This window comes from Lissotriton vulgaris, chromosome 7 (genome assembly GCF_964263255.1).
Source record: "Lissotriton vulgaris chromosome 7, aLisVul1.2, whole genome shotgun sequence".
NCBI classification, from domain to species: Eukaryota; Metazoa; Chordata; class Amphibia; order Caudata; family Salamandridae; genus Lissotriton; species Lissotriton vulgaris.
This window is the reverse complement of record NC_141695.1, coordinates 1,530,728,785-1,530,747,299: the sequence shown is the minus strand read 5'-3', so window position 1 is coordinate 1,530,747,299 and position 18,515 is coordinate 1,530,728,785. Positions and strand designations below refer to the sequence as shown.

Sequence of the window (18,515 nt, the reverse complement as noted above, 5' to 3'; positions counted from 1 at the left end):
CATTAAGTTCCAGAAATCATGGTCTGATTTACTCCCACTGAAAATCTACAGTCTTTTTTGCAGCTTCCAAAAATAAAAAAAAATAAAATATTTTCTCCAGTGACAGCGAGCTTTTGAAATTCAATCGTGTTGCTCTTCTGCAGGATTAATTGCGTGTTTTCATTGGATCTCCACAGGCTCATTTTACTCAAGTTGGACTGATAAGAGTTAGGCGTCTTTGTGATGTGAGTGGAGGCTTGGAAATGTAATGTTATATTAATCTCATGGTTTTGTATTTATTGCCCAATTGTTTTGTTATAGTTTGTATGTTCAGACTGCTCATCGAAAGCTATATATATTGTACATTTGATACACACGAATACATTAAAATTGAAAATGTCATGTGTTTTTATTTTCACATATCTTAATGAAGTGCATATGCCCAATCCTGCATGTGTGATACATTTGTAGATTTCCTTCAGATTATGTATCGTAACAAATTTAGGCAAGCAAAGGATCTAAACAAATCGGCAAAGTATTACTAGAGAAAGAAGCTGCAATAAAATGATCTGTAAAAAATGTAGAGCAGTTTTAATCGGGAGGAGGATGCCAAGTGTCATCAATTCCAAATGGACACTGAATAAGGTGGTGAGGTACTGGAGTTCTTCTTCACCAATTCTGCACCTCTCTTTCCGGTGTCGCTTTAACAAATAAACAGACATGACAGAAAGGGACATGATATGGGCAAGACGGGACAACCTCATTCTGAATGCTGTGAAATTCTCAGGATATGTCAGTAAACAGAGACAGACCCGTCCCACAAACAACAAACTTTTATCACAGTATGTCTGAGGAGGACATGCATAAAAACTAACGTACAGATTTACTAAAGGTTCGCGGTGAAGATTGTGCAATCAAAAGTGGTGCAAATAGCAGGGACTATCAATTTTCATAGGCAAAGCCAAAAATATTTTGTGCCAAAAGTTGACTCTCACATGGTGTCAAATGATTTTTTTGCCAACCCCTTATGAAAGGTGGTGTGTCGGGGCAGAAAACAGCAAAAGTCATAGATTTTGGCACAAAGGTAGGTCTAATAAAACAACATGATCTGGCTTTGCACCAGATCCAATATCAAGTCAAACTGGGCGGATCAAGGAGTCGAATGGCATATTGCACATATTTAACGTGTGCTGACCCCAATGCAGAGATCTACTCATAGAAATTCACAGAGGAGCTGTGGACTTTGAGTACATATCCTATGCTAGACAATTCTATGTCTCCTTTGCACGGAAAGTGCAAGGCTGAGCGTCCGAGAGAACAGATGTTTTTTTGGACAGCGCCTCCTAATTTTGCAAATTGCAGGGTTTGCATCCACAAAAATGGCTTAGTACATCTGGCCTTACATTCCAAAAATGTCAGGTTCACCAGTGGGTTAAATGCCAGTAGGCCGTGCCAGAATGGTTTTCTGGCGTGTGACCATCCATACCCAAGGCGTACAGGTATTTCACATGCATCAGTTTCTAAAGATTTCTCACAAATTCCCTCATGGCCAGCCAAACAGTGGTTTGCAGTCAGAAAAGGCAACGGTTCTGAAGAGTATTAGGTTTTTAACTGTGAGCTGAGCCCACCTGTTTGAAGAGGGAGGCGTAGCATGAAGGGGGACAGTAGCCTTCCACTTCTAAATATCTAGAGAAACATAATATGTTCAGTAGAGATTTTCTCTAAATGTGCATAGTACATGGAGAACATTTACCTCCCTGTAGGGCATCTGACCTTTTTACAATCTGGACAGGAGGCGATGGGATAGGAAGCAGGGATGGCAACTCTACTTTACTAATAGAAGGAAGGATATAAGATACTTTTACTTTTACAAGCCATGTGTCCTCTTTCGGGTTCACTGTCAACCCCTGCTAATTGATTCCAATGAACTTCCTGGGTCGATGTATGTCAAGCACAAAAAAGCACAAAAAGGACTTTCTGAAAAATGGAGTTCCTCGTGTAAAGCTCAAGGTGCTAAACCTATTAAAACCTCTTTATAAAAATGGTAAACAATAAATATATTTTTCAAGTATCAGATATTAGGAGTTCTTCAATGGAGATCCCCAACACGAAACAGCATTGGCTCTCTCTCCCACTCATTTATCCATGATATCTTATGTGCCTGGGTCCTCAGGGTCTTACGGATGTACTTGTATGTTCAACTCAGCAGGTTTTGAGTTCCTCAACACAGTCGGTGTTATTCTCAGGATTGTTTAAAAGCTCATGAGAAATGCACAGGAAGCTTCGCAAAAGTGGACTGAACAAAAACATTCATAGCTGGGAATCCAATGGGTGCTCAAAATGTTCTTCTCAGAAACAAACTTGGCAGAAATAAAGTGGGAAAGCAATATATGCATCCCTAGCAGTGTTTTTCTCAGGAGACTTTATAAATATTCCCCACCACAGCCTGATGGAGGACCATGACAAACAGACTTCAGAACGTTTGAAGGAAGGTTACTTGAGGGGGGTTAAGGGATATTTAAGGTCCATCATCTTCGAGCACCCCAGGAGGTCACTGCAGAACCTGGAGAAGGGACCTCAAAAGTGAAGATCTAGAGAAATTAGTAGGACGATATTGTAAAGGGGCAACTCCTGAAATAGCACAAAAGCAGTCAAGAAAATGCTTCTCACAGTATTATTAGTAACATCCTTGAAATGGACATTTTCAGACCCTACTGGACTGTCCTAAAGAGTAGCCATCCCCTAGAACTCAATGGGAGCTCCGCAAGAATGTGATCAGTTAAACTTGACTGTAAGGTCATTTCGAAAAGTTTATATCGTGGCAAATATGGACCTCCAAGACTTCAAACAAACATTGTTGGGAATGGTCCTCTGCTGCAACAGGAACAGTGTGTGCGCTCAGTCCAGGGTGAGTAGTCCCTGCTTCATTCTTTAACCCGTTTCTGTTCTTCTTTCTTCCAGCACTGAGATCTCAACCTAAAAGACAACAGGAGTTGTGTGTTATCATCCATACAGAAGCACAAGTGAACTGTGCCTAGAGCAGCACCGACGTCAGCAGTGACACTGAAGACACAAGGCTACATATCATGACTGTCTATTCACCACACTAATACAATACCCTGCCTGCCACACATTTCCGCTAGCGAAAGGTCGATGTAGGTGGAGTTTATAGCAGTTTGGCTAATTCATAACGGGAGGTTGTAATCTGCATAAACGGTCTCTCAATCTTTTTTGTGTTTTTTAAAAAATCAGAGTCCCACCAGACATGCGTTTTACCTCGTTTTTGTTTCTCAATATTCTCGTAATCTGGTGTGTCATCATCGTCATCAGTCTCCTGGTCACTGGTGTCATCTACAAAAATATGCACAAGTTACAAGAGTCCGTTGCATGGAAGCCTTCTTTCTTGTTATCCAACAGAGATAACATCAATACTGCAAAGGGAGGGAGGTCAGAGTGGTCAGGAAGCAGAATACATTAGTCTTTAAAGGTGGAAACTTACAGAGAACTCAACTCAATGGTCGTGGATGGAAAAGCGAGAGAGAGGGTTTCAATGGCTGATCTGATTTAAATGTCCATGCTGTGGGATTGGTTGCACCTTAGGCCCGCTGGCTGAAGTGTGCTAAATAAAGCTAAAACGTGTGTGCTTTTATTTCATGGTTGTAAGCAGACATGGGTGGTGAGGTAGAGGAGATCTAAGGATGGTTGTCATTGAGATTAACCAAGGGCAGCGTTTGTTTTCTGATTATACCAATGAATAGAGACCTGTAAGGCCCAGAGCTTGATTTAAACGTGTATGTTGTGTTTGAATAGTAGACATAATAACATTAAGGCAGATTAAAGGGTTTGAAAATGTAGTATGTAATGATAGAAGAAGTCGGGTGGATTTATCGAGGGAAATTTGAAGCATTAAATTGCAGGGCGGGGTTGTGTCTAGATAAATACATGTAAGGGGAAAAATCAACCACGCCTTGGGTCTTCCGATATGCACTAAACAGGAGACTGTTTGGGTTTCTGGGTTCTCTCTCTTCCATCTTCAGATATCTTGGACTAAGAGCTTTGTAAATATTAGGTGATTTGGTGATTGAGTTGAGCACTCTGTTTTGACCTTTCGTGGCATTGTGCTTGTTTCACGATGTGATCATCTTCTTTAGGTTCTCGGGGTTCTGTTGTCTAGACATAATGGTTCAGAAAAATAATCTTCAAGTAGTGTCAATGGTCAACCCCAAATCAATGTTGGCATAACTATCAAATTCATTAGGGCCATTACACTCCCTTTGCGGTCATTAAAAACTTGTATTGCAAAACCTTTATTATGGTTCTGGACGAGCCCCTATATGGCAGAAGGATGCAAAGCACATCAATGTATTATTTAATGCCCTGCCTGTTAAACAAGCGTTACAACAAATTACATAGCAGCCTTGTTATGGAAAACCCTCAGCCCAGTGTTTACTGCTTTAGAAAATAAACCGCTCTCAACTCTCTGGAAAGCAAATACCCCTCATTCAAGAAATCGCCACACTCCATCAGAGTAGGAAGCACCAAACACCCAATAAAATCCCCCCATCCGACTAGTAAATACCATAGTTATTGTCACTGATATCTGCTGACTCCTTCTTCTCAGGAACATTCACATATTCCAGGCTGCCCCCTGCCGAGGAAAGAAAAGTGTAAGCAGGTGAGGAAGACCATGACAAATTGATACAGAAGAAGAAAGGTCATGTCAGGGTCACAGACAGACAGGTAGAGTTTAAAAAGGTAAGGACAGGCAGGACACAGGCAAGAGGATCACTGTAATTAGTGAAGGGAAAAACCTAGAAGAAAGGAGGAAGGTCAAATGCAGAAACAAATTGATTAAACTAGTCGATAGTTAGGTGGGGGAAGAAAGGTGCTTTGTTGGCAGAGAAAGCAAGCTCTGGCAAAGCCAAGAGGTCTTGCCCGTGAAACCTACTGGCTTTGCCAATGCTTTTTTTCCCTTCAACTAATTTTTCTTATGCTTCATAAAAATCCATTTAAAGATGGCCAACTTAGATAATTGTACCTCTGCAGTGGCCATCTTTGAATTTCTTTTATGCTTTCAGAAAATTCTCTCAAAGATGGCTTCCGTGGATGCCCATGAATGGTAGGCTCCCATATTTGCATGGGTTTTTACAAAGCACAAGCAATTTCAAGACACCTGCTGCACATGCATACATATGCTCACTCACTGGTAGCTATTTTAGAATAATTGGAAAAAACATTTAAAGATGGCCTCCTGCCAATATGTGGCACTAAGTAGCTGGGGCAAGCTGTGGGAGCTGGATGGGTTGTTTTCAAATAAAGAGATAGCATGGGATGAATAAGAGGTGCACGGAGAGAGGAGGGAGTAAAAACTTTCATTCAACACACAGAATTCAAGGTATAGCATACCAATAGAAGGTCACAAGTTATCCAATCAAAACAGCATGAGAATAAATTGCTCCTTGGGGCCACAAACACAAGAATAGTGAGAGAAACCATCACATATGGAGCAGAGAAATGAGATATATAAAAAGGCCAACTAATCATGAAGACAGGGCTGACCCAAAGTCACTCTATGTATTCTATTTTCCACAAGAGTTCTATGAAACCTAAAAGGGTACCTAAAAAGGAAGTCAGGATACAACAACTGACATAGTGAAAATAAGACACCCCAAGACCGAGAGAGTCAGTAGGACATATTGGAAAGGAGCTTCTCAGAAGGCAGAGCTGGACACATGACAGAAAACTGTTTGCCTCACCCACAGAATCTCTTTGTTGTTCTGGAACATTCTGGTAATCATCTGTAACTAACGTCAAACAGAAAGAGGAGAAAAATTAATTCAGACCAAACAAATCTTCTAGACTTCTTCTATAACACATTTGATTGATTTTCCTTGTTTTCCAACATAGAAGCAAAAAAGGCTAGCAACACAGTCGCATATTCAGCCACAATGGCTTGACGGCAACACGCAGACAGTTGGGTAGAAAACATATAGCAGCTTATTAACAGCACTCCAGGTGGACAACAGCAAATCAGATGTACAATGGTATGCAAGGGCTGACTTAGATGGGTAAAATAAAATGAGTGGAAGGAAGGGAGCAATTAGTCCGTATTGGTCAGGGGAGTGTTCAGTCAGTGATGACGACACTACTCTTCCAGGGCGCCTAGATGTGCTCATATTTGTGGGGGATCCCACATGCTTTGTAAACCAGTTTCTCCATTGCTGCACAGTAATTCATGCCCCTCACATACTCATGGAATAGTGATGCAGATTTATTCCCTCCAGTGCTGGGCCATATCCCTCTTAGCTACCAGGTGAGCTGTGGCCAGGAGGGTGTATGGGGTGCGGGCTCACCCAATTCCTCCATGAAACCCAACAGCATTACTTTGGGATCTAGTTCAAGTCTGCGACCATTTACCTGCCCAATTCTGTCATTAATCCCTAGCAACTATCTCCTCACCACCTTGTGCTCCCACAACACAATGTATAAGGAACCTAGGGATTAATGGTAGTGAACACACTGACCCAGTAGCGCATCCCAAACGCCAAAGCCTCACAGGGGAATAATATATTAACTGGAAAATTCTGAATTAGATCAGATGCAGGCGCATGGAGATGGCTAACTCGCACGTGGCCATCTTCTCCTCGGTCCATTCTTCATCGTCTGGAGTGCCCACATCCTTTTCCCATACGGCTCTAAGACTAAGTAAGGGGTCAGGTGTTTTGGCCATTAGAGTTTTGTACAAGTGTAAGAAGCTGTCCTCACCCATTTCCTCAGTGACCAGTTTACAGTCGAGAGGGCTGAATTCAGGGAGGGTTCAAAGCTGCGTCTTGTATTTGTCAAGGGCATGCCATAACTGGAGATATTTGTAGAATTGGGATGTGTGTAGGCTGAACTCCGATGTGAGCTCCTGAAATAATTACATATGCCTCCCAGACAACTCCCAGAGTGGAAATGCCAATGAGGTCCTAAGTGCCAAAACTGGCCAATCCATCCGACTCAACCAAGTCCCATTCCATAAGGGGGTTACTACGGTGTGCATGCCAAATCACTTCATGTGTAGAAGGGCCAAGTATCAGCATTGGGTGGGAATGGGCCTAAAGGGTGGCAATGAGTGGAGGGTCACCTGCTGTAGAGCAATGAGAGCAGCCCATACGGTCAGGGCAATTCTAGTACTAGCCTATGCACCTTGTTGTCTCTTTCAACCTGAAACCAGTCATTTATGTTGACGAGCTGGGATGCCCAGTAATACATCAGCCCAATCCAGGTCGTCCTCAAATGGGGAGGATATGCATTTCACAAAGGAGACCCTAGGAGTCTTTCCAGCCCACAGAAAACTGGAGATCTGGGCCTGCAGGTTTTTGAAGAAGGTTGATGGTAATGGGTAGGAGTAGTGTTGTTATACATACAGAAACCTAGGGAGGGCCATTATTTTTGAAAAGAGCGCCCCTGCCTGCAATCAAGAGGGGCAGCTTCGACGACTCCCTCATATCTCTTTGTGTTCTAGCCACCAGTGGAGCAAAGTAAACCTCCTAGTAGCATCTCTTAGTGAGGGCCACCATCAGACCCAAATAACCAGAAGCACTGGCCTGCCACCCTCAGCCAGTAACAAACTCCACTCCAGGTTTTACACCCTGCATGGGCACCAGACTGATTTCCCCCACTTTATCCTTTCCCCGGAGACCCGAGGAATTGCCATGTACTGCAAGTATTTCCATCATCTGTGGAAGTGTCTCACCAATGCCTGCTCAATAGCAACCAGGAGCAGTGCTGCCTCTTCTTGGAGTTCTAGCAGGCAGGCTAGCGGCAGATGGAGCAGCTGGAGGCAGCGTTTGGTGCTCTTTTTTGGCCGTTTTGATCAGGATGGACGACAGAGCGGATCACCATGGCTAGACATGTAACCATAACTTTGGCCAGGATCTTCGCATCAGATTGATGAGGGGGAATAAACTGAGGGACCCACTCTGCTCCGGGGGCTTGCCAGGCTTCAGGATCACCGCAATGGTCGCCTCTAGGAATCCCCTGCAGGAGCCCCTATTTTTTAATAGGTATCCTCATAGAGTGCTAGGAGGTGAGGAATCAGTAAATTGGAATATAGAAAATAGAAAACCATTCAGAAGCGGAGTCTTCCCAGCAGGCATGGATGAAATAGCCTGCTGGTTTTACACTGTGGTTAGTAGTAGGTCAAGTGCATCGCTTTCCTCCATTCTTAGTTTGCGGACATGCAGGTCACGGATAAGGGGGTTTTCTTGTCCTGGAGTCCCTGACTCCTGGAAGGTAAACAGGGTTCAGAAATGAGAGACGAATTCACTAGCCAAGAGATCTGCTTCCCTCAACATGTGGCCCTCCTTGGACCATAGTTCTGTAATCAGGCTATAGGGACATGAAGCCACTGTTAACTAGTATAGTAACTTGCCTGCTTTTTATGGGAATGGCGCCAGCTCTTCGCTGCTGATTACAACCTGTCTAAAAGTCAGGCAGGCCTGTGCAAGGTCCCTTTGCGATGTGGATGATGAGTCAGCAGTGGTCCTCTGCTTCAGTCCCCTAATGTGGTCTTCCAGCTGCACTAGCTCTGCCTCTTTGCACCTGTTGTGCACACCGATATATTCAAAGGTCTGGCCCTGTAGGACTGTTTTGAAGGTCCCCCATGAGGTAGTGGGGGAGGACACCATACCTCTGTTCACTTAGAAGTAAACAACTATCAAGCCATGGGTCTCTTTTGCGAAATCTCCATCCAGTAGCCACCAGGCATTCAGTCTATCTACTCCCAGCTCACCCCGCCAGTGCCCCCCCGCCCCCACTGCCAATATTATTGAAGAGTAGTCCGAGAGCCACCTTGTCAAAATCTGTGTCTGCATGATGTTGCCACTTCAGATGAAGAGAATAGAAAGTAGTCCAGACATAAGACGGTGTCATGGGTAGAGAAGTAGAGAGTATATTGTTGCTCAGTGTGGTGCTGCCACTGCTACACGTCCACCAGTCCAAGTGTAGCAGTCCAGTTCCTAAGTTATGTGGAGCGGGTCACTCTCAAACCAGATGTTTTGTCCCACACAGAGTCCATCACTGCATTAAATACACCCCCAAACAGCATGAATCAAGGGGTGACCTCTGTCAGGTGGACCACAACTGTCTCTAATGTGTTGCTCGGCAATTTGGGTTTTTTTGGGGGAAAAAAACAAGGGGAACCCAATAAATGGCCTGGGACCATGGGTGTCAAGTATTTTGAAGGAAACAAGTGGTCCTTAGCATATATGAATAAAAATGAGCACAGATATTATATAGACCACAGTGGGCTGCTATATAGTACAAAAATCCCTTGTCCAGCCGGACAGGGAATATTTATTTGATAAGTTTTTCAATAAAGAAATAAGACAAGTAACCCAAACAATAAGGTTACAGTAGGGCACAGTCCTGTGCCGTACGTGAGGAGGAAATAAAGAAGACAGTAAGTGAAAGAAATATCAGGCAAACAAAGTGAGCTAACAGGCCACTGACAAGAATTCAAATTAACAGTGTGTCCTGGAGTGAATCAGCCATACATTAATACATTAGATTCCTAAGTATGGGACACTCTAAAAGGAGTCGTCGTTTCGATCCCAATCTCAGTTATAGGGGGATAATCTTCATTGTAATTGTTGTCCCGTGGAGGCACGCTTTTTTAAGGTTTAGCGCTGAGGGTCTTTCTATGAATTGGCTGAATTGATGTAAAGCTGGAGGTTTATGGCATGCGATCTCGGAAAACAGGTCTCCGTTGTACAGGTTGGGCGTCATAGTCTGAATCACTGTTGGTTCAAGGGGATAGAGGGTTGTGCATTAGCTGCGGTAATTTCTTCTGTTCACAATGCGGCGCAATCAATGGCGCAGGTAACCTTCGTAAGGGCCAGAAAATTAAAGGTCCGCTAGAGGTTTTCGAGGCTGTCGATAAGCCGGTGGCGCGTTGTGGTATGCAGGATCGAATCCTCAGCGCTAAACCTTAAAAAAGCATGCCTCCACGGGACACCAATTACAATTCCAAGTGTTAATCCAAAGTCGAACGAGATCTACATACGGTACTGTGGTATACCAGACTTGAGCCTCATCTCCGCTGCACAAGTTTGAAGCCCTCATAATTGAAATTCCAACATGGTCCTCCATTTCCAACAGGATGACGGGCGCTACCCCAATCACTGAGGACATCCAATAAGAACAAACCTCAGTCACAGACAAAAGTCTGGCGGTTATATGTTAAAAGGTTTTATTCAGGCAAAAGTTATGATTGTGAAAGTCCTGAAGATGATCCCCCTATAACTGAGCTTGGGATCGAAACGTCGACTCCTTTTAGAGTGTCCCATACTTAGGAATCTAATGTATTAATGTATGGCTGATTCACTCCAGGACACACTGTTAATTTGAATTCTTGTCAGTGGCCTGTTAGCTCACTTTGTTTGCCTGATATTTCTTTCACTTACGGTCTTCTTTATTTCCTCCTCACGTACGGCACAGGACTGTGCCCTACTGTAACCTTATTGTTTGGGTTACTTGTCTCATTTCTTTATTGAAAAACTTATCAAATAAATAAATATTCCCTGTCCGGCTGGACAAGGGATTTTTGTACTATATAGCAGCCCACTGTGGTCTATATATTATCAGCAATTTGGGGGGCATAGATGCCCCTTAGCACCCAGGGCTGTCCCTCCAGTGTCCCTGGTAGGACACCAAACCTCCCCAATGGGTCAGTGTGCACCCTGTGGACCACTCATGGAAATGTCTTATGGAGGAGTATCGCAGCACCCCTGAAGCCCCTTGTGTAGCCCGAATGATAAACCCTATAGTAGCCATGCCGCCTCAAGAAGGAGCAGTTGTGCCCAGCCGGTGTGATTCCTGGAACAGGAGCACTGTGGTTAGTAGTAGGTCAAGTGCATCGCTTTCCTCCATTCTCAGTTTGCGGACATGCAGGTCACGGATAAGGGGATTTTCTTGTCCTGGAGTCCCTGACTCCTGGAAGGTAAACAGGGTTCAGAAATGAGACAAATTGGTGTTCCTTGGCAAACACGAGGACCACTCCCCACTTGATCTGGTCATTAAGGCTGTTTATATTCCAGCTAATTATAATTTGTTCCCATGATTGGGCTGCTGCTGCGGGTCTACCTATTGTGATGGAGTGGGTGCGGTGAGGCACCTAAAAGAGTCCAGAAAAGGCCTCAGTGACAAATGTTCTTCAAGGCCAACAAAACAATGAAAAAACAAATACCAACAACCCAAATAGTGTGCAACTGGAGAATGCGTCCCTTCCAACCCACACTTCCCCCTATGAAGTATCTGTCACCAAACTGTACAAAATGTCAGAACACCCCAACAAAAATAAACATCAATTAATAAGTAGGGGGCAGGCATCAATGGCCTGCCAAAGTATCAACAAATGAAAAGGAAAAACACTCCCCAGGCAGAACGCGCACAGAAAAGAGAAAGAATAGGAAAAATCCCTGTCAAGTTTCAGCAGTTCTCGTGGTGACTCCTGTCCCCCTCCACGATCCAGGGAACCACCCACGAAGGTCGAATCCAGGTGTTTAAGGCAGAACGCTGTAGCATCCACTATTCCTCTTGGGGCGTTGTGGCAGCTGTTGTCAGGAGGATCCAGGAGTCTTTGTGCCAGAAACTGCCAGGGAAGCTACTGCCCCAGGCCAGAGGACTGTGTGCTCCTCCACCCTTGCGCTTACAGGAGTGTCAATGAACAGGGTACGGTTCTTGTATATGACAGGCCAGAATTTATAACATATATTTCATTTGAATGCCTCTTAGCTTTTCTTTGGCTAATTGGAATGTATGTCGTTGTTTTTACACTTTTAGTGTATAATCCAGGAGAAGCAGGACCCTAGTGCCCCTGCCCAAGGACTCGGGCATCTTGCAGAATGACATCTCTGTCAACAAAGTTCAGGAGTTTACAATTATTGGTCTCAGTGGGGCCCCCGGGTATGGTTTGGCCACCAGGGATCCATTAGCTTACTCCACCATGAAGCAGGCTGAAATGTCATCTTGGGGAACCCACTACCGGAGCCAGTCCGCTATGAAGGTGGTAAGCAGGGCTCCCTTGGTGCCCTCCAGGACCCTAACTATGCAGATATTATTTCTCCTGTTCTTACCCTCCGCATCATTCGCCATTACCTCGAGGAACCCGGCCCTTCACTCATAGCCTCTTGGTCTGCATCATAATCTCTTGGTGGGTTTTTGTTGAGTCCTCCACAACAGACGGGCATCCCTCCACGACCCCAACTGTTTGCAGGGATCGTGTTGCAGAAGGGACAGGTCCTGACTGAGCTCCCCAATTTTGCTCTTGAGCGATTCCGTAGTCTCTTGCATGGCCTGTAGGATGGATGCCACAGAGTAAACTGGGGCTCCAGCCCTCTGTGCTCCATCCTATCCGCCTCCGCCTTCCCTCCTCTTAGTGGCTGGGCAAGTGAATTTATAAATTTTCCCCTAGGTGGGTGGGCCACCTTCTCCTTCACCACAATGTCAGTAGAGCCTCTGGGCCCGGTGGACGACCACGCCCCACTCTGGCAGCAATGCAAAGTATCCAGGAGGTGAGTTATGAGGGTAAGAGGGGGGAAGACCAGGTAACAAAAAGGCAGGCACCCACTGTGCCCTGGTCACTCACCTGCCACCAGGCAGGTCTCTCTTACCGTCTCTCCCCCGCATGTGCAGGGCCGCACCAGAAGCGTTGAGGTGGAGGACACTTCCGCACCATCCAGAGGGGCAAGAAATCCCCAGAGGTACCCATAGGCGCTTTACAGTCTGCGCTAGGGGGCAGGGCCAATGCCGCCCAACTCTGCTGCTGCAGACGGCAGGCCACTCACACCCCAACACCGATTCCAAGGGCTAGGCCCCAAGCACGAGTCCCAGGTCCGCTGGCTCACACCTCCGGACAAGGTCCCACAAGCACAGGCCTAACTGCATCAGGCGGGGGCTGCATCACCTCTATGCTGCTGCTTTAGATTGTGGCCTGCATGCACTCTCACATCAGCCCCAGGGGGGCAAAATCTAGTCACAAGCACCAGGCCTTCAGGCTGACCTCCCCCCTCGCAAAGGCCTGTGCAAGCTAGGAAGGGTGGGGAGAGGAGCCCGGGCAATAAGTAAGCACTCGCCCTGTCTACCAGGCCTCACCTCCATGGGCGGGGCTCCTATCAAAATCGTGGGCCTCACCTGCATATATTGGTTGCACCGCCTCCACTCTGGCATCCGGTGGCAGCAGGCCCCAGCAAACATAGTGGCCACCTCACAGCGTAGACACTCCCGGTGCTGCTCAGCTCCAGTCCGTCTCGTTGGCCTCCAGGAGGGAACTACGGGCATGGATGACCGATTCTCTGCCTAAGGGAAACAAACGGCCTACAGAGCAGTCTTAAACCCGAGTCTGTGCCTGGGGGTGACAGATTGTGACTGATGGGACAGGGGCCACTAGGGGTCTCAAATGATTGCACCCGCCATCTTGGCCGCTGGACACACCCCACCAATCTTCTAGACTTCTATCTTCGCTACTCTTGTATTGAAGGAGCCGGTATGGAACACTCGAAAACCAGAACATAGCACTAAAATATATAGATGAATAGGCATACAAAATATACCCATGCACATCTGCCAAGAAATAGACAGCTTCCTCGGGAATCCTTTTTATACTGTGTTTCTTTGGTGTAATCTTACTTATGTTGGAACTGTAAACTCAATGCAGTGTGAAGTGGCTTCAAGGCACAAGCCAGAACTTTGCAAAAAAATTAAATAGCATAGTAATTAAGTTTGTGTCTCATTATTGACATACTCAGGGTTGCGATATTGGTCCATGTATGCAAACACTGTGTATAAAATCATGAGCTTTCCTTTTATAAATCATTAGTAGGCGTGTTTCCTCAATTGTTGTAGATCGAGCAAACAAAGACAGCAACTTTTAGAAAACCGATATTTGTTAAATAAAAACCCAGTAATAAAAACATGGCTCTTGGCTTATGAAGATTCATCTTAAAGCCCCTAGTGAACATCTCAGTCTGTATGTTCTTATGGTTGATAATATGATTTATTTCTCCGTCGTTCATTTTTTGCAACTGTGAGGAAAACAGAATCAAACTTGTTACACAATTTTTTTTGTTTTCCTTGAATCTCAAAGTTTTTCCCAGCAAACATGATGTATTCAGCACAATATCTCGTAATAATGGTTCCTAAGAGAGAAAATGGTGTTGACCCACTGTGAAATAAATTAGGAATTTCACTCAGTCAATGATGTGATACACGGTACAGAGCAGGAATATCGTCGTAAAAATATCGACTAACCTAAATATCGCTGCAAAAATATCTACAGGAAGAAATATCGATGACAAAAATATCGTCTGACCAGAATATCGACAGACAGGGAAGTAATATCGTTAACATTAATATAGTTGTAATAAATATCGTTTACAAAAACATAGTTTACAATAATATCGTTTTTTAAATAATTATAAGTAATGTAGTGTTTTTAATGAATATTTGTAGTCAAAGTAGTATTTTTAGTAGTATATTATTATTTAATAATGTATTTTCAGTTGAATTTAGTATCAATAGTTCCGTAGCGGGTTGTGGGTTTATAGGGGAGTAGGGTGGGAAGTAATTTAAATATAATGAAATAATACATTAATTAATGTTTTAAATGAATATAAATAGTGTAATAAATAATAGTTAATTAATTTCAATTAGTTAATTGAATAATAATTATGTAATTAATTATGTTAATTTTTTAATAAATTTTAGGTGTGTGTACAGGATTTTTTTAGTGAAAATGTTTTTGGGTAAAGGGGTATTTTTAGGGTTCAGGGTCAGTTTTCAGTTTTTGGGTAAAGGGGTATTTTTAGGGTTCAGGGTCAGTTTTCAGTTTTTGGGTAAAGGGGTATTTTTAGGGTTCAGGGTCAGTTTTCAGTTTTTGGGTAAAGGGGTATTTTTAGGGTTCAGGGTCAGTTTTCAGTTTTTGGGTAAAGGGGTATTTTTAGGGTTCAGGGTCAGTTTTGGGTTTTTGGGTAAAGGGGTATTTTAATTATATGCATGTATTATTGTTGTTATAAAAAGTAATGTGTAAAATCAATTTATATGTCCACATTTATTAAGTTTATAATTAAAAAGTGTAGTAAATTTTTTTGAAATAGTTAAAAAATAAAAGTAATGTATTGTATTTTGTTAATAGTACTTATATTTATTTATTATTTAATGTAATTTTAATTATTTTAAAAAGTCGATATTTTTTACATCTATATTAATTACAACGATATTTTGGAGTCGATATTTATGTACTTACCTGCTTAAGTATAGGGTGTCGATATTTTTGTAAACGATATTTTTACAACGATATTTATGTCAGCTATATTTTTGTAATCGATATTTTAACACCCTACCGTGATACACACATGGACTATAGCAGTAACTAACTGGATTCAAAAAGGTCTATATGAAGACAGGACTGCCTCATTAGCAGAGTGTAATTCCTAGACTGCACACATAATGTATTCCCCTCGTGATGCTTTAGTCTCCATTTCACATAGCACACTCACGCTTCTTCTTCCTATACCTCTGAAGGATTTGTTATGGCATATAGCATGCATTATGTCAAATCTACGCAAAGAGCTGGGAATGTTTTCTCTCCGTTTCATACTCACATGCAGATGAGAGACTAGCACTTTTCCCACTTTCCATTGGCGTTGATTGAGAGACAGATGTCTCGGGATTATCTGGTATCACTTCTCTAGGATTGGAATGGAGTTAAGGATTAAAATCTAGTCCAGTAAAATAGAAGTATATAACACTCATCCTAAAGCAGGCCCTGAGACATACAGACCCCATTCCTAAGGGGAAAACCACGATTACTATGCTAATTTATCTTTCCGTAATTACGAACCTCACTGTATTGGCCAGATCCAGATCGGGTGTGGAATTACCCCAGTGGTGTACAGCATTACTCATATTGACGACCAAAAAGGCTTCTAATGTCCTGGAAGGACCATTTTGTGCTGGGGTTTAAGGTAAAACCAGTCTCCAGGCTACATCAACTACATTTGGTCCTCCTGCCATGAGTGAGAGATTAATTCAGTTTTCATTGGAACTCAGAGCTTGGATTCTGCCATCCCACATATGCACTTCTTCGCACACACCCCTGCCCCCAGCTTTAATGCAAAAAACACAAAGCAGAGACATGCATCATCTCGTCATTAATATTACAATTCTCAAGGCAAGCAAATGATTACTCAAATGCGGTGCTGGCAATAACGGGAAAATAGTGAGAGAAGAAGAGAGCCAGGAGTCAGGCTGATGCAAGAAGAGAAAGAAAGAGGCATGTGTGTGTCTACAAAGGACCCGAGTTTCCAGTCTTAGGAAGGAGGAGCCAAGTTGAATGATTCAAGGAAAATGTATTGATTTTTACTGATTTCTCTATTAAATGCATATTTCCAAGTATTGACAATATAAAAAATATTTTACATTTGATTAATTTCATATTTTTCTTCTATTGAGGATATTATTACAAATGCAGCATTTATATATGTTGAGTCGACACATTCGATCATGACCTTTCAGTCTTGTAGCTGTCCTAGCTTTCCCCTTTAATGGCATCAGAATCTGCTTTCCTGAAGTAATGGCAGGTAACTGTCAGGTGAAAATAGGAAGTCAACAACTTCCACTTTCACGATCGAGATATTTCCACAAGGTGGTCCATGCCAAGGCTGCATTCTAATAAACGAGGACAGTGGGAGGGCAATCTATTAATTGGCTTATAGGAAGTAGTGCAGCTTTCCCTTCATGCAATGTGCCTTTTTAGTGGATGTATAATTAGAGGAGTTATTAGTTCACCAATGTAGTCCAATCCTGGCATCCACATTTATAATTGTTCCACCCACTTAATTGTTTTGAGCTGATACCATCGCATACAAATCCATTGTGTCGCATCCTCCTAGTTTTTTAGAGCAACAATTCTTAACCTCAGTTTTGTGAACCCCTGATGGTTGGTCTCTGACACCTACTCAGCAGGCCTGCGAATCTTTAGAAAGTTAAACAATATTGCAGAATTATATAGTATAGACATATAAAAGAGCAAAATGTTAAATTTTATTTTTTTAAAACACACTGCAAATTAGAAGGAATTTGAAAATGGAAGGTAAAAATATCGTTGTTGAACAATACAGCAGTCCATGATTGTCAAAAATAATCTAGTATGGAATATTGATGGCCTTACTTGCAAGCCCGGATTCATAACAAAAAGAGAGCAAGACTTTATTGCAAAAACGGAAAAGTGATGTTCTCGAGTCTAGCACTTTGCTTTGTATATTAGAAATAAAACTACATTCGGAAAATCGCCAATCTTCAAAAAATATCAAACTTTGATTTTTGTATATTCATTTTCATATTTGTGTAATGTATGCTCCTTTCTGCATTTTTTGTATCGTTTTGAGATCCAAAACGTCGGAATTGATAAGGCCTTGGGCATTGCAGTGTCACCCCACCTACTTTTTGCCTTCACCCCTCCTGTTTTCTGAATTTGGGTTTTGTTGCTATTAGGACTCTGTGCACTTTCCCACTGCAAACCAGTGCTAAAGCGCCTGTGCTATCTCCCTAAACATTATACAATTGGCTTACAGTGGCGGGCGTTATTTAGTGGGGGTAATGGGGTGTGGTGATGGGGAGGGTTCTAAATGAAGAAAAAAAAACTCTTAGCTTCAGACCGGACACATGGTCGGCCGCAACATCTCGGTCCGCTCCAGGCTGCCGCTGCCTCTCGCTAATGGAAGCAGGAACAGGAAGCACCCACGCTCCTGACTACCCTAACCAATCACAGCACTGCAATGCAGTGCTGTGATTGGTCTGAGCGCCGTGGATCGGTGCTCAAGTAGGAAATTGGAGCCAGAGGCATATTCTGCACCCAGGCTGTAATGCAGCCTGGGTGAAGAACATGCAAAGTGAGCATGACGGTTTGGTCGGCCCAAAGCATCAAGGACACTTTGGAGTGTTCAAACCACTCCTACCCTGCCCTGCTCTGGCATCCCCAGCCCGCCCGCACCACGCCAGGAAAAGAAAACTGAAGTCATAATAACACTAGTTATTATCATTTTAGTTTTCTTTAACTTCTGCTCACAGAGCAGTGAGGCAGCGCTTCTCCACCTCAGTGGAGGAGCCGCCACTGTTGGCTTACACCTAATTGGCATATTTAATTTACCAATTAGTCCCTAGTACTACATGCACCCAGGGTCTGTAACTTAAATGCTACCAGTGGGCCTGCGGCACTCATTGTGCCACCAAAGTAAGTAGCCCTTTAAAACATGTTCAAGGCCTTCCATTGCAGCATGTAGTGCAGGTTTAAACTGCCAATTAGATTTGGCAAAATAATCCATTTGCCAGGCCTAAACCTTCCTTTTTAAAACGTATAAGTCACCTCGAAGGTAGGCCTTAAACAACACACAGGTGAATTGTTTTTTAAAAGTAGGACATGATTTTTAAGTTTATGGACATGATTGACAAAGGTCCTCCGCACTCAGCGGAGGCCGTTTGTGAATCAGGCCCTA

The 18,515-nt window shown here is 43.3% G+C and overlaps 1 protein-coding gene across 3 annotated transcripts in view; it reads right to left on the bottom strand.

Moving 5' to 3' along the window:
* Positions 1-369: 369 nt before the first annotated feature.
* LAT (linker for activation of T cells) overlaps positions 370-18,515 on the bottom strand; it is a 428,981-nt gene continuing 410,835 nt past the window's right edge. The window contains exons 9-13 of one of the 3 annotated variants that reach the window (XM_086932412.1): positions 15,624-15,709; positions 5,736-5,783; positions 4,559-4,627; positions 3,256-3,330; positions 370-2,955 (exon numbers count right to left, since the gene is read on the bottom strand). In XM_086932412.1, coding sequence (XP_086788538.1) covers positions 2,951-2,955; positions 3,256-3,330; positions 4,559-4,627; positions 5,736-5,783; positions 15,624-15,709 — 283 coding nt within the window. In that variant the 3' untranslated portion in view covers positions 370-2,950. The remainder of the gene's footprint in view (positions 2,956-3,255; positions 3,331-4,558; positions 4,628-5,735; positions 5,784-15,623; positions 15,710-18,515) is intronic. The other 2 variants (XM_086932413.1, XM_086932414.1) reach the window with 2 other exon arrangements.